General features: G+C 52.2%; 1 protein-coding gene across 1 annotated transcript in view; it reads right to left on the bottom strand.

The window, feature by feature from the left end:
* Nucleotides 1-19,753, bottom strand: part of MCPH1 (microcephalin 1) — a 229,912-nt gene that overhangs the window by 10,999 nt on the left and 199,160 nt on the right. The window contains exon 13 of the mRNA XM_055334855.1: nt 1,589-1,826. Coding sequence (XP_055190830.1) covers nt 1,589-1,826 — 238 coding nt within the window. The remainder of the gene's footprint in view (nt 1-1,588; nt 1,827-19,753) is intronic.

Genomic DNA, 19,753 nt, shown 5'->3' with positions numbered 1-19,753 from the left:
TATGGACTGTTGATATCAATCGTGTGCACAGTTCCGTTAGCTGAATGAGACTTTTTTTTTTGAAAAGCAAAATTCTGGTCGCCAGTTGGTGTCATTTTGATACATGCGCTTTTCTAAAAAAAACAAAACAAGAACCTCTGTTTCTAGAACATAGGATGTTTTGAAGGTTATAGTCTTGGCATTTAGAAAAGAGTAAACAGCCTCTTGGCTTTGGGACTGAAGCTAAAATCACATGGGTTTTATTTTTTTGGAAATTAGTTTCTAGGCAGAAGATAAATTACTCTCACCAGAGAGTAAAAAAAAAAAACAAAAAAAACAAAAAAAAACAAAAAACTCTTGACAGCCATACTTTAAAAATATATCAAAGGATGACCATCAGCCATTTAAAATATATTCTTAAAATGTCTGATATACGAATGCAACTTGGACGCAGGATCTACGTATCTGTTAAAGGATAATGTGTACGAAGGGGTGAGAAAAGCCAGAAGTTTGAGATTTAGAGACGAGCGGAGGCGAAGAGGAGGAAGGCTCTGGGAGAGGGGAGCAGGACTGAGAAAATACGCTTCTCAGGTCTCTGGAAGCTGGGTAAGGATCTTGGCTAAAGATGCTGACACCGAAGTAACCGAGTAGAAGCAGAAGAAGAAAAGGTATCAGGAGAAACTGATTACCACTTCCAGCCTCCGGGCTGTGAGAGAATGAATCTCTGTGTAAGCCCCCATCTGTGGGGTTGGTAGGGCGGCCCTGGCATGCTATGACCTTCATCAAACCCAGAACACGAAGGCTTATCCCCAAAGCGGGGCCCCGGGAGCATCTGGCACGTCCAGCACCGATGCCGCGCGTCCCCACATCTGCTCCCTACGTCCCCTACGGCCCTCCCAGAGCTGTGGGCACCCTGGCAGCCTCCCGGGAAACAGAGCATATGTTGTACCACCTCTTCCCCTTTAGAATCAAGCCATGCGTTTGGCACCGTGTATGCTGCATCGGTGCCAGTTTGTACGTTATGTTCCTGTTTTATTTTTTTTGAAGTCAACGCTGTAGCTGCTTTTGCACAGAAGGATACCTTTCTGAGATCAAGAGGAGTGTCAGGAGCGGTGCACACGAGAAGGTGAGAGACAGGTGGCGGGTCGTGGCAGCTGGGCACTGGCCCGCGGCCCTGGAAGCAGAGCAGAGACAGGCAGCGAGGGTGGGAGGGTGGAGGGACCGAGCATCTGAGCCGAGGGTGGACAGGCCTTGCGGTCTGGAGGGGATGTGGGTAGGCTGGCTGTTTCACACTAGCTAGTGAGGCAGACCGGGGAGCCTAATAGGATTTCCTTTGTCCCTGTGAAGTGTACTTTGGCTGATGGTAAAGAGGAGGTGGGACCAGATTGGCTTGGGACTGACAGTAATTACAGGATTCTGTTAAGGCAGATGGTGAGTGTGAGTGTCCATCCAAAGGCCCCAGGCTACAGGGACGTGGCCATCACGCTTCTCCCGGAAAAACCTGTTTGTGTGGCCAGGACCACAGGACTGTGGATGTGAAGGGGACACCAACAGCTACCACAGTGAGAAGGCACCGTCCCCGTCTCCATCCCTGTGTGCAGATTCCTACCTAAGATCCAGGTTTCTGACAGATACCGGATTGTCGCCTTCCTCTTTCCTTGGTAGGGTCCGATGAAGAGGCTGGCCCGGCATGGGATCCGCGTGATCTGACCCCCACACAGGAGGACCAGTTCCCACAGCTTGGTCCTGGGGGGACTGCTGGCTGGGGTGATGAACATCATCGGCTGGTCGGCGAACAGGGTTCCCCGGTACCTCCCCGTGGATAGATCACGCTCCAGGCGGCAGAGCTGGGGGGCAGAGACAGGGAGGATTAGTGGGACACTGCGTGCATCATTGCATTACTCAGGACAGGCCCACTGTGGAGCTCACGTCCTTTTTCGGGAGAACAGACCGCATGTAAGGTTGTGCATTCTCAGATGAATTCCAAATTCTAAAGACTCATTTAATGATAATGACAAATAGCAGGCAGATAAAAAATGGACACTTGCTGAAGCAGCTTGCCAGCAAAACTACAAACGAATCTATAGTCCCCCCCTACCCTGCCATCCCGTAAGAAGTTTAGGCTTTTGAATTATTACAAATTCTAAACCAAAGTATTGAAAAAGGAATCGAGTTGAGTGAGGAGAACAGGATGTGCATCCTTAAATCCTATTCGAGCTACGTGGATGAGCATGGAAGAGAGAATGAGCGTGCTGGAGAAGGAAGCCCGGCTGCCCTGGACCAGCAGGTGCTTCCGGGCCCCTGGCAGCGCGTGCCTGTTACAGGCCCCGAGACGTGCCCTGCATCCGGCACCGCGGTGTAGACGGGCAAAGGCAGGGGAGATGGAGGCGGCGGTCCTCGAGCTCTTGTCCAGCTCCCGAGCTGGTGGGGGGTGGGGTGGGAAGTATGTAGAGGCTGCTTCCAGTGAGTCACGGTGGAAATGCTGATGAGGAGGATGGGAGACAGTGGGAAACACTGCAGGAACGGGCATGTTAAATTGTTCTTCCTTTTGGTCTGATAAAGTTGTGGTCGGCGGCTGACCCGAGGGACGGTGGGAAGGCCCGCTTACTCTAAACAAACATTTCACTAACTACAGATTAATAAAGGCTTCTTTTTAAGTGCAAATGCCCTCTGGGAGCCGCTGAGGGTGAGCTGTCATCCACATTTTGAGCATTTTAATCAGCTGATTTCCCTGAGGATAGAACTGAACGTTTGAGATAAGTGGGCTCAGAGAAACTAAGGATTGTGACGGGAGATATGTGGGAAGAGAGGTCGAGGGGCGCTCAGGGGACTGCAACCCGCGTGGGGTGGCCGCCAGCTGGCCAGGGGGCCACGGCCGCCCCCAGAGCAGGGAGGGAGGGGCTGGCCTGGAGGTGGGAGGGCAGCGGATGATACCTTCCTCCGTCTACATCGTCAACAAAATAGATTTTGTCCACCAGATGTTCATACTCAGAATCTCATGATGAAAAAAGTTGCTCCAAAAGTTAATAGAATCAACCCAATATATTCACATACAGCCATGGAATTAATTCTCTCTACTCACCACCGGTTTTGAACTATGCGATGTTTTAACCACTTTCCTTCTGATTAGCTAAGTGGTGCGGGATCCTGACAACGCGAGCAACAATTCTGCATGTGTGTTAACTCTGTTTAATGTTTTCAGTAATTTCCAATATCCCCCTGAGACAGGGGGTAGAAAGGGTCTCATTTAATTTTGCAGATGAAGACAACGGAGGTGGACGCCTGCCAAGGTATCTGCTTTGGCTAAAATGATGAGTCAAGCTGGGAGAAAAACCCCACGATCCCTCAACTTGGTGAGTCACTGGACCATGTACTGTAACTAGAGATGGAGAGGGAATCTCACCAAGGTTGGATATAATCACACATTCAAAAAACTAATTGTAAAAGCGGTTGATAATTGAGAACGATACAGAAGGGTATAAAGTAAAATGAATTTTCCCATGTTAGATGCTACTGGCCGTTATTCAAATTCATTCTTCTCTCTTCCTCCTCAGTGGCAGGGCCGTGGGTTCCTTGGGAGGTACTCGCCTCTGCAGAGCCAGGTGTTCAAGGTAGGGGGCCCCTCCCCAGCTCAAGGGAAGACTCCAGATCGGCCCTAGTAAATCATGGTGATGTCCTTTCCCTTGCATGTGGACTTGATCATGGCCAATGGGATCTGAGAATAAGTCGGCTGAGGGCAGCCTTTCGTCACTAATACAAACTGATGCATAAGCAGAAATACGTCTCTTACCTGCTGGACTTTAGGATACCTCGGATTACTGAAGCCACTTGAGGCCATAAACCATGCAGAAAATGGCCAGTTGGGAAGGCCTGGATCCTGGATCACCTAAGTCATTGGATTGACCAAACCAGGAATTATCTTTTTTTTTTTTTTTTTTGCTTTTTCTGTGTTGGGGGAGGTGGATTTTTTCATTTCTTTAAGCTACTTTTTATTGAGATTTACACGTCCAGGAGCCCATAGCATCTAGATGCTGCAGTTCTCGGGCCCCTGCCACCTACCAGAAATAACCCCGGGTAAGTGTTTGCTGTGTTTTTCTATGCTCTGTACAATGTTCACACACGAAACCATGCAGGATGTAGTTTGTCTTAAAAACAAAAAAAATAGGATCAAAGATGCATCTTGGTATGTGCATAAGCAGTAAGTCAAACCCATATTTAACCCAAGAGTGAAGGACCTACGCAAACCTTTCAAACGGTTAGAATGTGACTTGAGCAGCTGATCGCTTTGAGTCTTAATTCCCCTCCCACGTTTATTAAATGCTTACTGTCTACCGGGCACGTGCAAGATGCTGGGGAAGCAGAGAGGATTAAGACCTGGTCCCTGACCTCGCTGTAAAGCACGTAACACGAAAGTCAACAAATGAAAATACTTCCTTTTATTTATTTATTCAGCTTGAAATTAAAGGAGGCAAAGAATTACAAAGATCTTATTCTTCACTCAAAATAATTGAGACTACGTGCACGCTGACTTTCTAATCCTAAGTAAAATAATTCCTGGGAAGGCTTAATCAAGATTTAGGTTACTTAAAATTAAAAATTAATTGGGGAATGTCTCCTAGGAATACACTCCTGGATGTATATGAGGACGTGCATGGACAGGGGTTCATTGCCATAGAAACGATGACTGGCAGGTTCTACTTAGGTTGCACATAGGGTGGGAGCCACCGTCCTCCTCACTATGGAGCCCCGGCTACCCGCTCTCTCCAGGTACGGTCTCCGGAGTGCAGACCTTCCAGTCTCCCCGGGGACAGACTGCCCTTGTTACTCACCCTCAGGGCCCCTGGAGCTTTCACATCTTGGGTCCACTTGGGTCTATAAACACAAGTTCTGCTGCAGCCTGACCCCCGAGACCACACTCTGTCTCTGAAGGCAACGGTCATGAACTTGCTGTGCTGCGGGATGTGCCCTGAGAATTCTGGCTGTGGCTAGTCAGCCTTACCCTGGAGCCCAGGGCACCGTGCGTCCCCAGCAGTGGATGCCGGGCGAGCCAGAGGACGCTCTTGGACCACGCCGCCTAGCCCCAGAAGGCTCACAGCTGCTTATCACCATTGCTTCTCGATCCCTTATGTAATAGCAATTCACGGCAGTTTGCTCTGAATCCTAATTCCATTTCAAACTGGTGAACAAAAGTGCGGGACAAACGCCGTCAGCTGCAGAAACGGGTCCGGGTGGCAACAGGTTGCTGCTAGAGGCCAGTGGAGCGCAGAGGCTCACGGCCGGGGTGACTGTGGGCAGTGGTTTCTGGTCTTGAAAGACGACCTCAGAGATCACCAGGCTTATCTATATTGACCTAGAAGTTTCTTACTAATTGCGGTTAAAATAAATTTTTTTTAAAAAATCACAACTCTCTCAAAAAAAAAAATCACAACTCTCTTATAGCTCATTTTATTTAACTCAGGTGCTATGGTGTTTCCAAGGATAATTAACACCCTGATAGATTGGGAGCATGGAGAAGAGCCTGCAAATGAGCCAAACAGGTGGCTTTTCCATGGGCGTGGAGCAGTCCCTCTCAGCTCCCGCCGTTTGCACGGCCAGCGGGTCGTTAGTTTACGGAGCTGTGGAAGACGCAGAGGCAGTGTAAGCTAGAATCAGGCAGTCTGGAAAGGCGGTCTAAAAAAGTATAGCTGTCCGAGGAAGTGCTAAGTTTCCTACAGGGGCCCCTGGGGGGCTCAGTCCATGAAGCATCTGCCTTCAGCTCAGGTGGTGATGGCAGGATCCGGGGATGGAGCCCCAGGTCGGGCTCCTTGCTCGGCGGAGAGCCTGCTTCTCCCTCTCCCTCTGCCCTGTGTACTCTCTCTCTCTCTCTCTTGCTCGCTGTCAAATAAAATCTTTAAAAAATAATAATAATAAAAAAGTTTCCTACAAAGCCCAGGGGATTCAGCAGAGGTAAGTGACTCCTCTGGGTTTAGTTACTCTCAACCATAATGAACAGGACAGGTCAGGAGTCTGGGTGAATTTGGGGTGGAGTTCAGGAGAGTTCCCCCGTTCTCTATGGTGATGTAAAATCAGTACAGGAGTCAACATACACTTGTGTGTGCAGGACCAGGAGAGGCTGACCGGAGGGGGAAGTCTTTCTCTGCCAGGAGATCTTCACTTGAACCCTTGGCTGTAGAGGATGAGGTCGTCTAGGGGAGGCTCTCAATAAAACAACAACAAAAGACATTATCTGTGATTCGTAAAATGCTGCCTCTGCATTAGTGTTTTCATCAAAGAGCTATGCGGCCTTAGTAGCTCAGAGCCTTCCGATCCGTGTACAAGGCGGCCGTGCTGCTGACTGCAGGCCGCCCGCACCCACCTGTGCTCACGGCCCCGAGGACTCCCAGCCACGTGGCCCCCCGCCGGGATGTGAGCCCCGCGGCAGGGAGGGTGTCCACGGCTCATTCACTCCCGATTTCGGTTGGTGTTGAACCTGCTTTTCCCTCCGGGTAGAGCTCACCTTGGTGATGACCCTGAACCACTGACCGTCTGCAGAGGTACCGGCGAGCGGCAGAGAAGGGGAGGTAAAATCTGTCACGAGATCGTCCGCTGTTGTGCGTCGGACGAACCGGAGGCTCAGGGAGGTTGGTTTCTGCTGGTTTGCCCGAAGACACCCCAGGACGCTGTAGTGTGGGGCTGAACGGAGGGCTTCAGCCCTTCCCATAGCTCCACGTGGTCTCTGCGCCTCACGGGGGAGACGGGGTACAACGCCTATTCTCGCCCTGCGCCCGACGGATGAGATAACGCCAGGCCTCTTGAAATCTAAAGCCTGCCTTTGTTTCCATTCCCCAAGCGTAGGGTGGTTTTACACGTCTGTAGGTGTGCTAACACTGATGGAACTGTACGTTAAAAAAAAGAAAAGTCAAGAAAAATACGAGAATAAAAAACATTTTAGCCTTACATGTGCCTGTATCCCATTTTTCTTTCGAGGGCAATTGAGGCCTTTCTTTTGCTATGAAGCCATTCCTGAAGATCCCGCCTCTAAAATCTCACCAACCCACAGACGGGTCGGCTCACTCAGAACTCAGAGCGGCCCACTGGCTGACAGCTCACGCCGGCTCACATCCTGGTGGTGCAGAGACATGAGGCCAACACGTACAACAGCCAGGACGTGCATCCGTAGCTGCTGGGGCTCCAGAGCTCACGGGGGGAGAGGGAGAGAGAACGCGTGGCTGGCGTGGTGGCTAATCCCCGGGTCACCCTGACGGGGCTGAGGGGGGCCCAGGGAGCCGGGCAAACAGTTTCTGGATGTGACTGTGTGGGAGTCTCCAGAACATCCCGCCCTTCCATGGCCTGCACAGAACACAAGGCGGGAGGAGGAGCCAATTCGTTCTGCTTGAGCGGAGACACCCTCCGACGTGGGAGCTCCCGGGTCGCGGCCCTTGCAGGAGGATGGTAGACCATCAGCTCTCCTGGGGCTGCAGCTCCTAGACGGCAGGTCACGAGGCATCTCAGCGTCGGACTGGGAGCGAGGAGCGCGTCCCTGTAAATCTCTCGGCCCCTCGCAGACACATCGGAGTCGAGAGCGAGTGGAGTGAACCAGGTGGAGGAAAGTAGGAGCGGTGGGTGAAGCTGGGGAGCTGACGGGTGCAGGTGGGGAGGGGGTTCTATGATCCTTTCTCTCTTGCTTTAATAATAATAAAAGGGTAAACACGTAGTTAAAATCACTGAGAACTTCCTTCCCTCCCGGCTACCCATGCACATTCCCACGGTGAGGTCCCTCCCGGTGGTCACGAGTGCCCGTGCCCCATCGGGTGGGACAGCCAGGCTGGAGGAGGACTGTGGCCCTGTGCTCCGTGTGCTCACGCTCCAGTGCTTGCAGCAGACAGGGCACGAGGGGCGAGGCGGGCGGCGCCAACAGGTGCAGGTATCCAGCTGCAGAGCTCGTGGGCCGGGGCGGATGCCGGCAGTGGGAAGAGCCTGGGAGATCACAGCGACCGCGGCTCATGCGCCGCGGGCAGGGGACTGAGGCCTGGGGGGCGAATTCCTGATTTGAGATCCGAGACCCTGGCAAAGCTCGCCTGCGCTTCCTAAGCTGCAACATCCTCTTGCCACTGCCCACCACCGTGCAGCTTGGGGTGGGCCTCGTGTCCTGTCCGTGGGTGAGCACGTTCATTCACTCATCATGTCTCAGGCGAGGGTCTAAAGCTGTGAAAACCTAAGGACGTGGTCTTTGCTCCCCCGGGACTTTCTAGAGATTACAGGTCACGGGGTGAGAGCCCGGGTAGACGTCACAGTGGTAGACCTGGCTTGGGCAGTGACCAGGATGTCTGCTCTGAGAAGAGCACGTGGAGGGGCCCCTCGGGTGGGTGGTGTCTGAGGTTATCACGGTGCTCAATCAAATGGCTCAGGGTCCCTGGGGGTGGCGGGGGGGACAGGACTGGGCGGGTGGTCACAGTAACAGCAGGTGCTTCTGTACGCGGTGGCGTATTCACCAAGGGGAAGAGGCTGCTGCAGACGACGTGGGGGCGCGGGGCCAGGCACCCCAACAAGAACCGTGTGAGCAGGGCGCGAGGCGAGGGAGGCCCATTCCCGGGCGCCCAGTCGGCCACACTTTCTGTTGCCCCGGGGGCGGCTCAGCTCCTTGCGGCAATGAGGTCTGCAGCAAACCCCACGTCCTTCCCCCAGCTCACCTGGGGACACGCTACGGGGCTCAGGCACAGGTCATCATCGCGCTTGTGGCTGCTGAAGCTCGTTGCCCCCTGTGCTTGGGCCCACAGCCGCGCGGGGACGGAGGACACAGCCTCAGAGGTGCCGCCCCTGCCCCCAGGGCTTCCCTGGGAAGGTGGGCGCCTTGGGGCCACCCGACGGGGCTGCGGTCCCAGGTCCGCGGGGGCCACCTCAGGGCACACACCTGAGGACAACTGTCGGGAAACCTACTGTCTACTGCGGTGCTAGGAAGGTCAAGGCCTACGCCCGACGGCGCTCAACGGGCTGAAGGTATCAGAGCTAAACAGAACTGGCTGTCACGGGTACCGGAGAGAAAAAACAACGTCTGGGGTCCTGGGAAATTAAAAAGATAAAACTATTCTGTTTAGTTTTAATGGGACTCAGGCAAATGTAGGAATTGTTACAAAGACAAAGTCCTCGAATGACCGACTGCTGAACAGCGTAAGCCGCCCCGATGGTCAGTGAAAGGCTGTCGCCGCCACTCCCTGCAGCTCCGGAGCCCCGGCTCCCGTGCCGGCCGCATTGTCCCTGCGCATCGTCCCTGCTCGGGGCGCCCGGGCCCTCACCTTGTGGTGGCCGCCCTTCCCCCACGTCCTCACGGGCTCCCTGTGCCTCCCGCCCCAGTTCCCGGAGAGCCAGAGGCCCCCCCGTCCCTCTCTCCCGACGCCACCACTCGCCTCGCCACCTCCGGCCGCCCCCTCCGTGCAGGCTCCCGGGCCCCAACCCCGAGCTCAGCTTCTCCTTCCAAACGCCCGCAGGCGAGGACCATCCCTCCCTGCCCTGCACTCCAGCCCGAGCTGGTGTCCCTACTTCGGGAGTCGGCCCCCATTGGGTCTTCTCAACAGAGCAAGGATTTTAAAGACCTAACTCAGCTCATGTGTCTTTGTGGCTCAAAGCACTGGTGCGTCCCTTCATTCAGGAGAAGGGCGGAAGCCCTTGGCTGGACAGGGGACAGCTGCTCCCTCTTCCCTATCGGCGCGTTCCTCCTGGCTCACTCCGCTCCCCGCCCCGCTGTTCCTGAGCGCACCCGGGTATGCCTGCCTCAGGACCTTGGCACCAACTTCCCTCCTGCCTGGGATGATCCTCCTTTAAACGTCCACACAGCTCACCCCGTCACTCCTCTGGGTCTACTCAGCTCTCAGGGTTTCCGTGCGGCACAGCCGACCTCAACCCCCAAATCCCGGTCTTTATATGTCACAGTAGAAGCCCACAGAATGTGTGGCAAGAGAAGGAGGATGATTTAGTCTGTTTCTCGTGCTAGAATCTAAGGGCGGGAATCTCTATCTAACGACATATCCCGGCACCCAGAGCAGCGCCCGGCCCACGGGAGGAGCGCGGTTATACTCCGTGCATCTGCCGGGTGACCGGAGAGGCTGCGTTCAGAGTCTGATTTCAGGGCAGCACACGCTAGCTAGGGACGCCAGCACACGGTGCTCCCTGGGGGACGTCAGGGCGGCGGGCACCAGGCTAAGAGGATTTCGAGGGAAGGGCAGGAGTGGGTCCCCTGAAGGCAAGAGCGTAAGAGGTGGAGGATGAGAAGGGGGTGGGGGGCTCCAGAGGAAGCTGGGCCAGGGAGCGGGGGGCACAGGGCAGGGGGGGGCACGGGGCAGGGGACGGAGCCGCAGGACGGGTGCTGGCCAGTGGGGAGGAACCACAATCACAGCGTCCCGAGCTTAAGATTCCTGCAGCTGAGGTTCCCCAAATGTCCTGACTGGTGTCCACGTGGGCACTCACGGCACAGCCCAAACCCTCCTACCGGGTGGGGCCCCGTCACCATCTCACCCACCCCTCTCCCCGCAGCCCCCCTGCCTGTGGCTCCACCACCAGTAGGTCAGCACATCCACCCTGTACAGGACTGGGGGGCCCTTACCGTCTCACCCGGCCCCTCCCCCTGCAGCCCCCCTGCCTGTGGCTCCACCGCCAATACATAAGCCCATCACAGGGAAGGTCAGGGCATGCACCGTTCACAGGGTTAGCGACAGCTTGAAGCAGGACACCTGAATGCTGCTTGGATCAGCAACCACGTCTCACATGAGGCAGTGTCCAAGGCCACATAGTGAGTAAATCAAATGGCCTGCAACAGAGGGATCGGGACCTGGCGCTGCCTCGTACCTACGAGATTGGTGCATGGGCCTGGGGGCTGTAGGGGGGACATCAACCAGAAGAGAACATGCGAGATCCCTCCCTCCAGCAAGTCATGTCCCCCCTCTGCCGCCCGCAGTGCCACTGTGAGCGTCACGTGGGCTAACACGGCCACTGCCCCGGGTGTGGGCACAGCCAGGACTGCATGGCCCATGCTATTAGGGCCTGTGCAACAGCGTCTCACACAAGTCGCTCTCATCCTGCCTCAATTCTCAGCAGCTCTGCACACTCCTGACATCCCCGCCCTGTGAAACATCTGCTCCCCCTGGCCTGGGACGAGTCACCCCTCGCTTTCCCCCTGTCCCCTGCTCATCATCCAGCCCCCAGATGCTGAGATTTCCCATAGCCCTGGGCCCCACCTCCCCAGGCGCTTAGAGTCCTCCTACCAGCAGGTGACCCTTCGCTCCCTGTGGAGCTTTCTTCTGGTCTCGGGGGCTGTATAACCCGCCACCTGCCAGCCTCTCTTTCTGGAAGATTCCAGGCCCTGGACACCTGACACCTCTCAACCTTAATTAATGCTCTTCATTCCCAAACCAGCTCCTGCTAACTAAGAGCTAACAGTTACCAAGAGCCGACCGCGTGCAGGCAGTGGCAGCAGCTCAGATGAGTTAGCGTGTCCACGCCTTGAAATAACCGTCGGTGAGGGACACTCACCGCTGGCAGCTGACGGGGAATGAGCAGAGAGGGGCGCCCGGGGGCTCAGTGGGTGCGGCATCTGCCTTCAGCTCCAGTCATGATCTCAGGGTCCTGGGATTGGGTCCCGCATCGGGCTCCCTGCTTCTTCCTCTCCCTCTGTGGCTGCCCTGCTCCTCTTCTCTCTCTCTCAAATAAATTAATTAAATATATTTCAAAAGAGAATGAGGCAGAGCGTCCACCTCCATGAGGTCACACAGCTGGGAGGTGAAGGAGCTTGGGCGCCAGGCCCCCGAGCTGTGTTCTTGATAATCACCTAACGCTGCCTCCAGAGTCTCGGGAGGACCTGACCCCCTGGGCGTCGTACTAGACTTGCTTCTTGCCCGCACCGTCCACACCCAGTTTATCACCAAGTCCAGCGGGTCTCATCTCCTGAGTATCGCCCTGAGCCCACCCTCTCTGACACCACCATCGGCACCCTAGCCAACCTCAGCTCTTTCTTTTCTGGGGGACGGAAGCAGCTTGCAAACGGGCTCAGGACCCACCCGGGGTCCACTCTTGTGCCGTCGTGCGGGTAAGTGCCCAACGCACCCTAACCTTTACAGCTGACACGGCCACCTGTGGAACTGTGGCCACCATCAGGACTGGGAAGGTGCCCAGCACTCCAGCGGGTGCCCCCTGCCCGGGCGGAGCATCGCCCTGAGCACGGTCATCATCGGTGACTCCGTTTCTGTAGTCATGTGCCATTATACCCCTTTTGTATCCGGCCTCTTTGGCTCAGCACAGTATCTGAACACAATTACCCTTAAAACCCTCCAATAGGAGGATCCCTGGGGGGCTCAGTGGTTTAGCGCCACCTTTAGCCCAGGGCATGGTCCTAGAGTCCGGGGATCTAGTCCCACGTCGGGCTCCCTGCATGGAGCCTGCTTCTCCCTCTGCTTGTGCCTCTCTCTCTCTCTCTCTCTCTCGAATATATAAATAAACAAATCTTAAAAAAAAAAAACCTCCAATAGCTTTCCATTACTCAGAAAAAAACCCCAAACTTAAATGGCCTGCAAGACCTTCCCAGCCCCGACTATTACCTGAGGCTGAATCTGGCATAATCGTCTCCCTGTCTGTTCTTCCTCAACAGCCTCCCTCCAGCCTCGTAGGTCCTACGTGCTCCATTCTGGCCACAGGGCCTTGAAACATGCTGCTGCGTCTGCCGGGATGGCAGGTCGATCCCTTGTTAGCTGGATTAGCTCCTACTCACTGTCTAGATTTTGGCTCCTTGTCATCTCTTCAGGGAAGCCCATGCTATTCCCCTAAACCAAATCTGCATCATCCTTTTTTTTTTTTAATTTAATAAACACCTAGCACTTACCGGGTGCCAGCCACTGTTCTAAGTGTTTTATAAATATTAATTTATTTAATCCTCATAAAAATTCTGCAGGGTAGTTAGGATTATCATCCCCCTTTCCCATATGAGAAACTGAAGACCTGAAGAGGAAACAACTTGCCCAATGTCACAAAGCTAACGGGGAGGGAGCCAGAGCTGGGAGCAGTCCACTGGCCTTGCCCGGAGGTCTCTCCGCTCCTGTGTCCTCCCAACACTTGTATCAGTTACACCAGCGACAGTTCCTGCCCCAGCGGGGCGGGGCGCTCTCGATATATGAGCAAACGAATGTGCGTCAGCGCCTATATTCAGATGACAACCTCAGGTGCCTTACAGCTGATTGGTGGCTACACAGGAGTGCGGATGTGTGTATACAGTCGTCCCCCCACCTCCAGTTTTGCTTTCCACACTTCTGGCTACCTGGGGTCCACCGCGGTCACAAAGCAGATGCCTGTGACCAGAAGGCGGGTGTAACCCAGGGCTACGTCACGATGCCTCCATCACTCACCTCGCTTCCTCTCCTCTCGCAGGCATTTGATTATCTCACATCAGCCCAAGAAGGCTGAGATGATAAGATGTTTGGAGAGAGAAGAAGGACCACATTCATAGACCTTTTATGATGGTACGCGGCTACAGGTGGCTTGTTATTGTTAATCTCATACTGTGCCTAATAGATAAATAAATGTTATCACAAGTACCTGCAGATACAGAAAAAAAAAAAAAACATGCCGTACCCAGGGTTCCATCGTGTCTGTGGTTTGAGGCATCTACGGGGCATTTTGGACCGTGTCCCCACACACGGGGGTGGGGGGGTTGGGCAGTGAACAGGCCTGTCAGCCTCTGTCTTACGCAGAGCCTGTGCCCTGCTCTGTGCAACTCACTGCCTCAAAGTTCATGACCTGCCAAGCTCAGGAAGCCTCTGGATTTCTAAGTACAGACAGCTGTGCATCCATCAGTTCCTGTGACAGTGACTATCTGAAGATACTCTTGTCTTCTAGAATCCTCTTTATCTTTAGATGGGTCTAAATTCATTAAATTTCTCTACTTCAAATTCAAGCTTGATTTCTTTGCTAATGTGAGATTAGAATTTATAAAGACCACACGTGGGGTCCTGGCTTCTCCATCCTGTGGCCCCTGATCTTGGGTAACATCAGCCTATTGGATCCGTTGCTCCAGGTGCAGAGGCCAGATGACACCCCCCCACCCCCCTGCCCAGAGTTATCGTGGACTGCGTCTCTCACCTTGCTACCTGGCCATCAAACGCATGCCTAATGCCGCTGAGTTATGAGTGGGCTGCAACTGATGCATCCTCGTAGCACACGAGGGCTGAGCCAGGAACTGTGGCCGTGGATTCCAAGACGAGGCACAGGGCCTTGCGTGTGTGTATATATATTTCCTTAAAGAAGCTTATACAACGCCCAACATGATAAGCCAATTAAGGAGAACGGTCTGTGTGGTAGGCAACTGCCACCGCATGTCTGCGACTTCCCAAGTCCGAGCTCTGGGGACCATACAGAGCGGCCTTTGTCCCCATCTAGCTCCAACACATGGGATGAGAGACCCAGCAGCGACTTAGGGCAAGTGGAAGCATGCAACTTCTAACAGCCCGACAATGGGGAGTTCTGAGCATGTCAAAGCAAAGAGGCTCCAAAGACCAGTAAAAATGGTGCAAATGATTTCAAGAATCCTTATGGGTCTCGGAAGAAAAAGCCTCATGCAAAAACGAGCAATTGTCAGAAACGAGAGCACGGTTTCTATACTCGGCACTGGTTTAAACATTTTTAAGATGAGTTAAAATTTTTTTATCTAGCTTTATTGACATGGAGCTGACCTATAAACAGCATTAGCTCTCACGTTCCGGTTTGAAACGGTCTTGGAAGTAAAAGTGCAGAGAAATTCCAAATAATTTATCTAAAAAAAAAAAAGAAAGAAAGAAAGAAATGAAGTAAGGGTGGAAGTGGGGCGGGTGAGGCAAGCCTCTGACGGGCTGCCCCGCAAAGCATGGGTGACATTTCTCCCAGAACGTAGGTCCCAGGAAAGATCAAATCCATGCCGTGTGGAAGATGAACAGAAGGGCCCGGCCAGTGCAAAGGGCTGCAGTCTCCTAACACACCGCCCTTCACCCCTCATTTTATGAAAGGAAGTGAGAGAAAGCACACAAGGAGACTCGTGGTGGCTCCCCCTTCCCGAAAGTCACATACAGATGAGCCCCGACATCAGTTCAGCACAACAGACGATAGCCGAGCGCTCTGAAGTTCACGTTGGAACTCTGCGCCAAACTCAGATTTTTTTTTTTTTAAGCGTCACTTGAGTTTTACAGGCCACGTAAGTGATGGGAACACAACCGTCTTGGGAATCCACAAATAACTTTTTAAAAAGTCATAAATCTGCATCCCATGCCTCATAGTTTTCAACAACTGCGAGAAATAGGTCAAAGCTCGAGCAGGGTAGGTCCCTTCCTTCTTCAGTGGTCTGAGTGTGGGCGGCCCTGGGCCTCTTGCACTTGCTTGGGTGGTAACTGCCTTGGCCGTGTGGCTGCACTTGGGCCTGAACCGCTTTTAATGCCCATTTTTCAAAAATCGTGATAAAATACCCATGAAAATAGCTTCTTGGTTTTACAGAAGAACTGCCTGGTAGGTGGCTAAACAAACAATCTTATAAAAATACTAGAGCAATTCCATCACATAAAGTTGGGGGATTTTAAGACAAATTTTGGAAAGGGTGGCCACCAGCCACTAACCGGTGTTGCAGGTGTGGACTCTCCAGGGAGGCGCTTTCAGAATCATGTCACCAGGGCCCCACCCAAGCCAATGAAGTCCCCACACCTGTCTGGGGCGAGGTGAGGGCTGAGCATTAGCTTTTATTTTTATTTTTTTTAAAGCTCCCTGAGTGTAGGGGTTCTCAAACTGGACTGCATACTGCAGCCACCCGGGAAGGAGGAAAAAGACCGTGCTGGGGGTCCCCATCCCAGACGTTCAGAATTAAAGGGGGTTTGGCCCCAATGCAGGAGTTTAAAAACCTCCCCAGGTGATTCTAAAGAGCAAGAAGTACCAAATTATACCCAAAGAGGCGGTGAACAGAAACCAGTTTCCCTGCGGGCAGGCCTCTTGCCTGTTCCAACACCGTGAACCGACAAGTGGGTACTGTCTTGCCCGGATCCATCTACCAAAGGATGACATGTGGTCGTGGTCTTAAAAAGCTTGGAGGATGAAATAAATCATTAAAGTAAATCAGTTTTGCGGATCGCAGCTTCCATTCCAGAACAAATTGGCCCCCCTGCTCCAAGATGAGCCTCTGTTCCCCGCTGAACTTCTCCAGTTCTCTCTGGATTCTCCGTGGGCGGCCACCTGCCCTTCCACCTGCGCCCCCGTGGACCCTGGACCCTGGGGCCTCCCACCAGCAGGTGCAGCCTGGGGCCCGGCCAGTCAGGGGTCCGGGCGGGGGGGGGCTCTGAGGGGCGCTCCCATCTCAGCATGTAGGCCTGCCCGTCCTTCCCGGTCTGACACCCAGGCCCACGAGACGGCCTGGTCCTCCTGCTGGGGGAGAGCCCTGGCCGCAGCCCCGGCTGCCACCCACCTCCGGGGGCTGAGACGAGTGGGAGGTCCCAGGTCCCACCTGGGTGGCCTTCCTCACCCAAGGCCCTGCTGAGTGCCGCTGCCAGGCGCCCTGCTCCACTGCCAAGAGCATCAGTGCCTCCTGGCCGGGACCCAGCCTGACGGTATGGACGCCGAGTTTCCCAGGCCTGCAATCCTCTCTGTTTGTTTTCTTTGGGTCTCCACATTTTCTCATGGGCATCTTCCTCCCTCTGAGGTATCGCCACTCCCGCTACCGTTCAGTGTGGAGGGAGAGACAGAAAGAGAGGCGCTTCCTCCGGGCCCTGCCTTCAGCGGACCATCCCCGGCTGTAGGGACGAGGGAACTTGGATCTGGTTTTATAGCAAACGACCAGGACACCTTACGTAAATCAGGCTTTTTAAAGCAGCTTCCATTCAGACCCATATTTTGGATCAAGATTTGTAAAATGACCTATCGTGAACTTTGCGTTTAGGCCACCTTATAATCCACTACCGTGAATTTCCAAGTTCAAGTGCCTTTTATTTGATTACCCAAAACATTTTTTCCTCCTCTTCATTGAGGGTTCCCAGATATTTTAGATATTTTAATCTACATACAAGCAAACGAAACTACTTTATCATTTCAAGGTTTTGAGGATTTGTTTTTCCTTATACTAATAAACAGACATATTCTTCAAACTATTCTTCAAAAAGCACTCTCTGCAGGCCTGTGATACTTCTGGACTTAACTATTCACTGGCTGCCGACAAAAGCCACTGAACTAGCCAAACGTCTAAAATCTTGTTCACAAGGTTTTTTTCTATTAAAGCAAAATTTACCAATCTGAATTTATTATTTTTTTAAAAAAAGCATATTAACATTTTCTTATTTTACAAAAACAATTTCTTTAATTCCCGATGCCTAAAAATGAAATCTGATATTCTCTACATCGTTGGAATGAAGGCACAGGCCAGTGGCCCCGGCCCCCGTCTCTTCCAAGAGACTCGTCCGAGAGGAGAGGCGCATGTCTCCCTCCACGAGCAAGCGCACACGGTCTGGCGGCTCAGGCCTAAGGATTATTTTAGAATAAGCAGTGGTTTGCAGCGTTACGTCTCAGTTTAAGGACGTGTCCTTGTTCACATCTATGATTTATTTGCTGCTGAGTCTTTGGTCAGAAATGCAACCCCGGCCATAACATTTTCCTAACGATCCGCCTTATAGTGTGGTTTCTGGGAACGCATCACAGGGAAAGACCAGGGACTCCCTGCTCTTAGGTTTCAAAACACTTCCCCGTGGGTGAAACAAGTTCTTTTTCAATGAATACAAAGTCCCAAGGGAGGAAGGCGTAAAGGAGGGGGGAAGAGGAGGAGGAGGAGGAGGAGGAGGAGGAGGAGGAGGAGGAGGAGGAGGAGAACTGACAAACTCGCAGGGAGGAAAGATGCTATCTGGACGGCAGCATTGGGAGGAAGGGATAAAAGATGCCTCTCAGAGGAGTGACCTCTGTAGGTCTTAGGAGCCTCTCAAGAACGGGGCTGGGGTCCAGGAGGCCTGGGTTGCTCCTGGTTCTCTGCTCAGAACAGGTGGTGAGGTCGCGATCCCCGAGCCTTCACTCCACCTCTACACAACATTCAAGGGCGGGGGCAGGTATATGGAGGAAAGAGATTCTCTGCGAACAGATTCTCCGCGATGTCACAGAAAGACTGTTGGTGTGACTGCTTCTTTACGCCCAAGGTCTTAGCCTATAAAACAAAGGGACGGTACCAGACAACTTCCTCATCTTCTTCCTATGTGGCAATTTTTGATTTGATGATTCTTTATGATCAACGTCTTTGCTCTTACTCCTTTGCAGTTAGCCGCTCAATTTCCGTCCCTCCCAGCTAATTCCAGAACCTTCTATTGTACTTAAGTGACTTCACAATTCTAAGAAACTGGGTCCGTATTACAGCAGTATACTGGAAATTCAGACATTCACTGGAACATTCCATTGTATTTTAACCCACCCAATCAGTTAGTCCTGGAGGTTTATTAGGGGATTTGTGGGGGGTTCTTATTTTTCTTGAAGCTGTTTTTTGTTTTATTTCAGTTCATCGTTCGGGTCCTGGAGTCCAACACAAAAGGTCCAGTTTCGACTTTTCTATTGGCTGTGGGTGTGTTCACCAGCCTTTGTAGAAGGGTTGTCGCTGGGAAGGCACAGCCCAGAAGTGATACAACGCCTGGAAGCCACTCCACCTGGCGCTGTGGCGGCAGGTGCTGAGGACAGCCGAGAGGAGGGCGTCCAAGGAGCAGCCTTTCCCAGCTCCTCAACCAGACCACCTTTTGAGCGAAGCCTGTTTCCTACCTATTGGAAATGGTGTGAGAACCAAAAGAGACAAGTACCATAGGGCCTCGCAAAAGTAAAACATTACATAAAAGGAAAAGCAAAAGTTCTCAAACTTAAAAAAAAATATATTAGCTTAATACTGGCTCATAATCTTAACAGTGTTTGATATTGTAGCCACATTATTTTTAAAAACTGACATGCAGGTCAAACATTATGAAAAAACACAACTATTTTCATGAAGATCAAATATCTCAGCAGACTACTTCTTTCTACCGTAGGATGGAATCCTCACATTCAGAATACAGCCATTCCTCCAGGATATTGCTGGTTTGGCCCCAGAATACAAAATAAAGCAAATACCTCAATAAAGTGAGTCAAGTGATTTTTTTTTCTGTTTGCCTAGTACACAGAAAAGTCATGTTAATATGTGCCATAGTCCACTGAGTGTGCAATAGAATTATGTCTAAGAAAACAATGCACATGTTTTAACTTAAAAATACTTTATTGCTAAAAACTGCTAACCATCATGTGAGCTTTCAGCAAATTGCAATCTTTTTGCTGGTGGACGGTCTTGCCTCATTGTCGATGATTGCTGATAGATCGGGTTGGTGGTAGCAGCAGGCGGGGTGGCTGTGACAATTTCTTAAAATAAGACGAGGAAGTCTGGCACATCGATCGACTCTTCCTTTCATTAATGATTTCTGTGAGCAGATGGTGCAGTCTGAGAGCATTTTTTTTTTTAAATTTATTTTTGTTCCTGTATGGTTAACATACATCAGTGCTGTATTAGTTTCAGGTGTAGAAGACAGTGATTCAACAATTCCATCTATTACTCAGTGCTCATCGTGATTACAGTACTCTTAGTCCCCTTCATCTCTTTTGGAATATTACTACGATGGACTATGACTCAGCCATAAAGAGTGAAATCTTGCCATTTGCAACATCATGGATGGAGCTAGAGGGTATAATGCTAAGTTACATAAGTCAGTTAGAGAAAGACAAATACCATATGACTTCACTCTTATGTGGAATTTAAGAAGCAAAC

Source organism: Nyctereutes procyonoides, unplaced genomic scaffold, assembly GCF_905146905.1.
Source record: "Nyctereutes procyonoides isolate TBG_1078 unplaced genomic scaffold, NYPRO_anot_genome, whole genome shotgun sequence".
Taxonomy (NCBI): Eukaryota; Metazoa; Chordata; class Mammalia; order Carnivora; family Canidae; genus Nyctereutes; species Nyctereutes procyonoides.
Note: the sequence above shows the minus strand (reverse complement) of the source record. Positions and strands in the feature narration are given on the sequence as shown.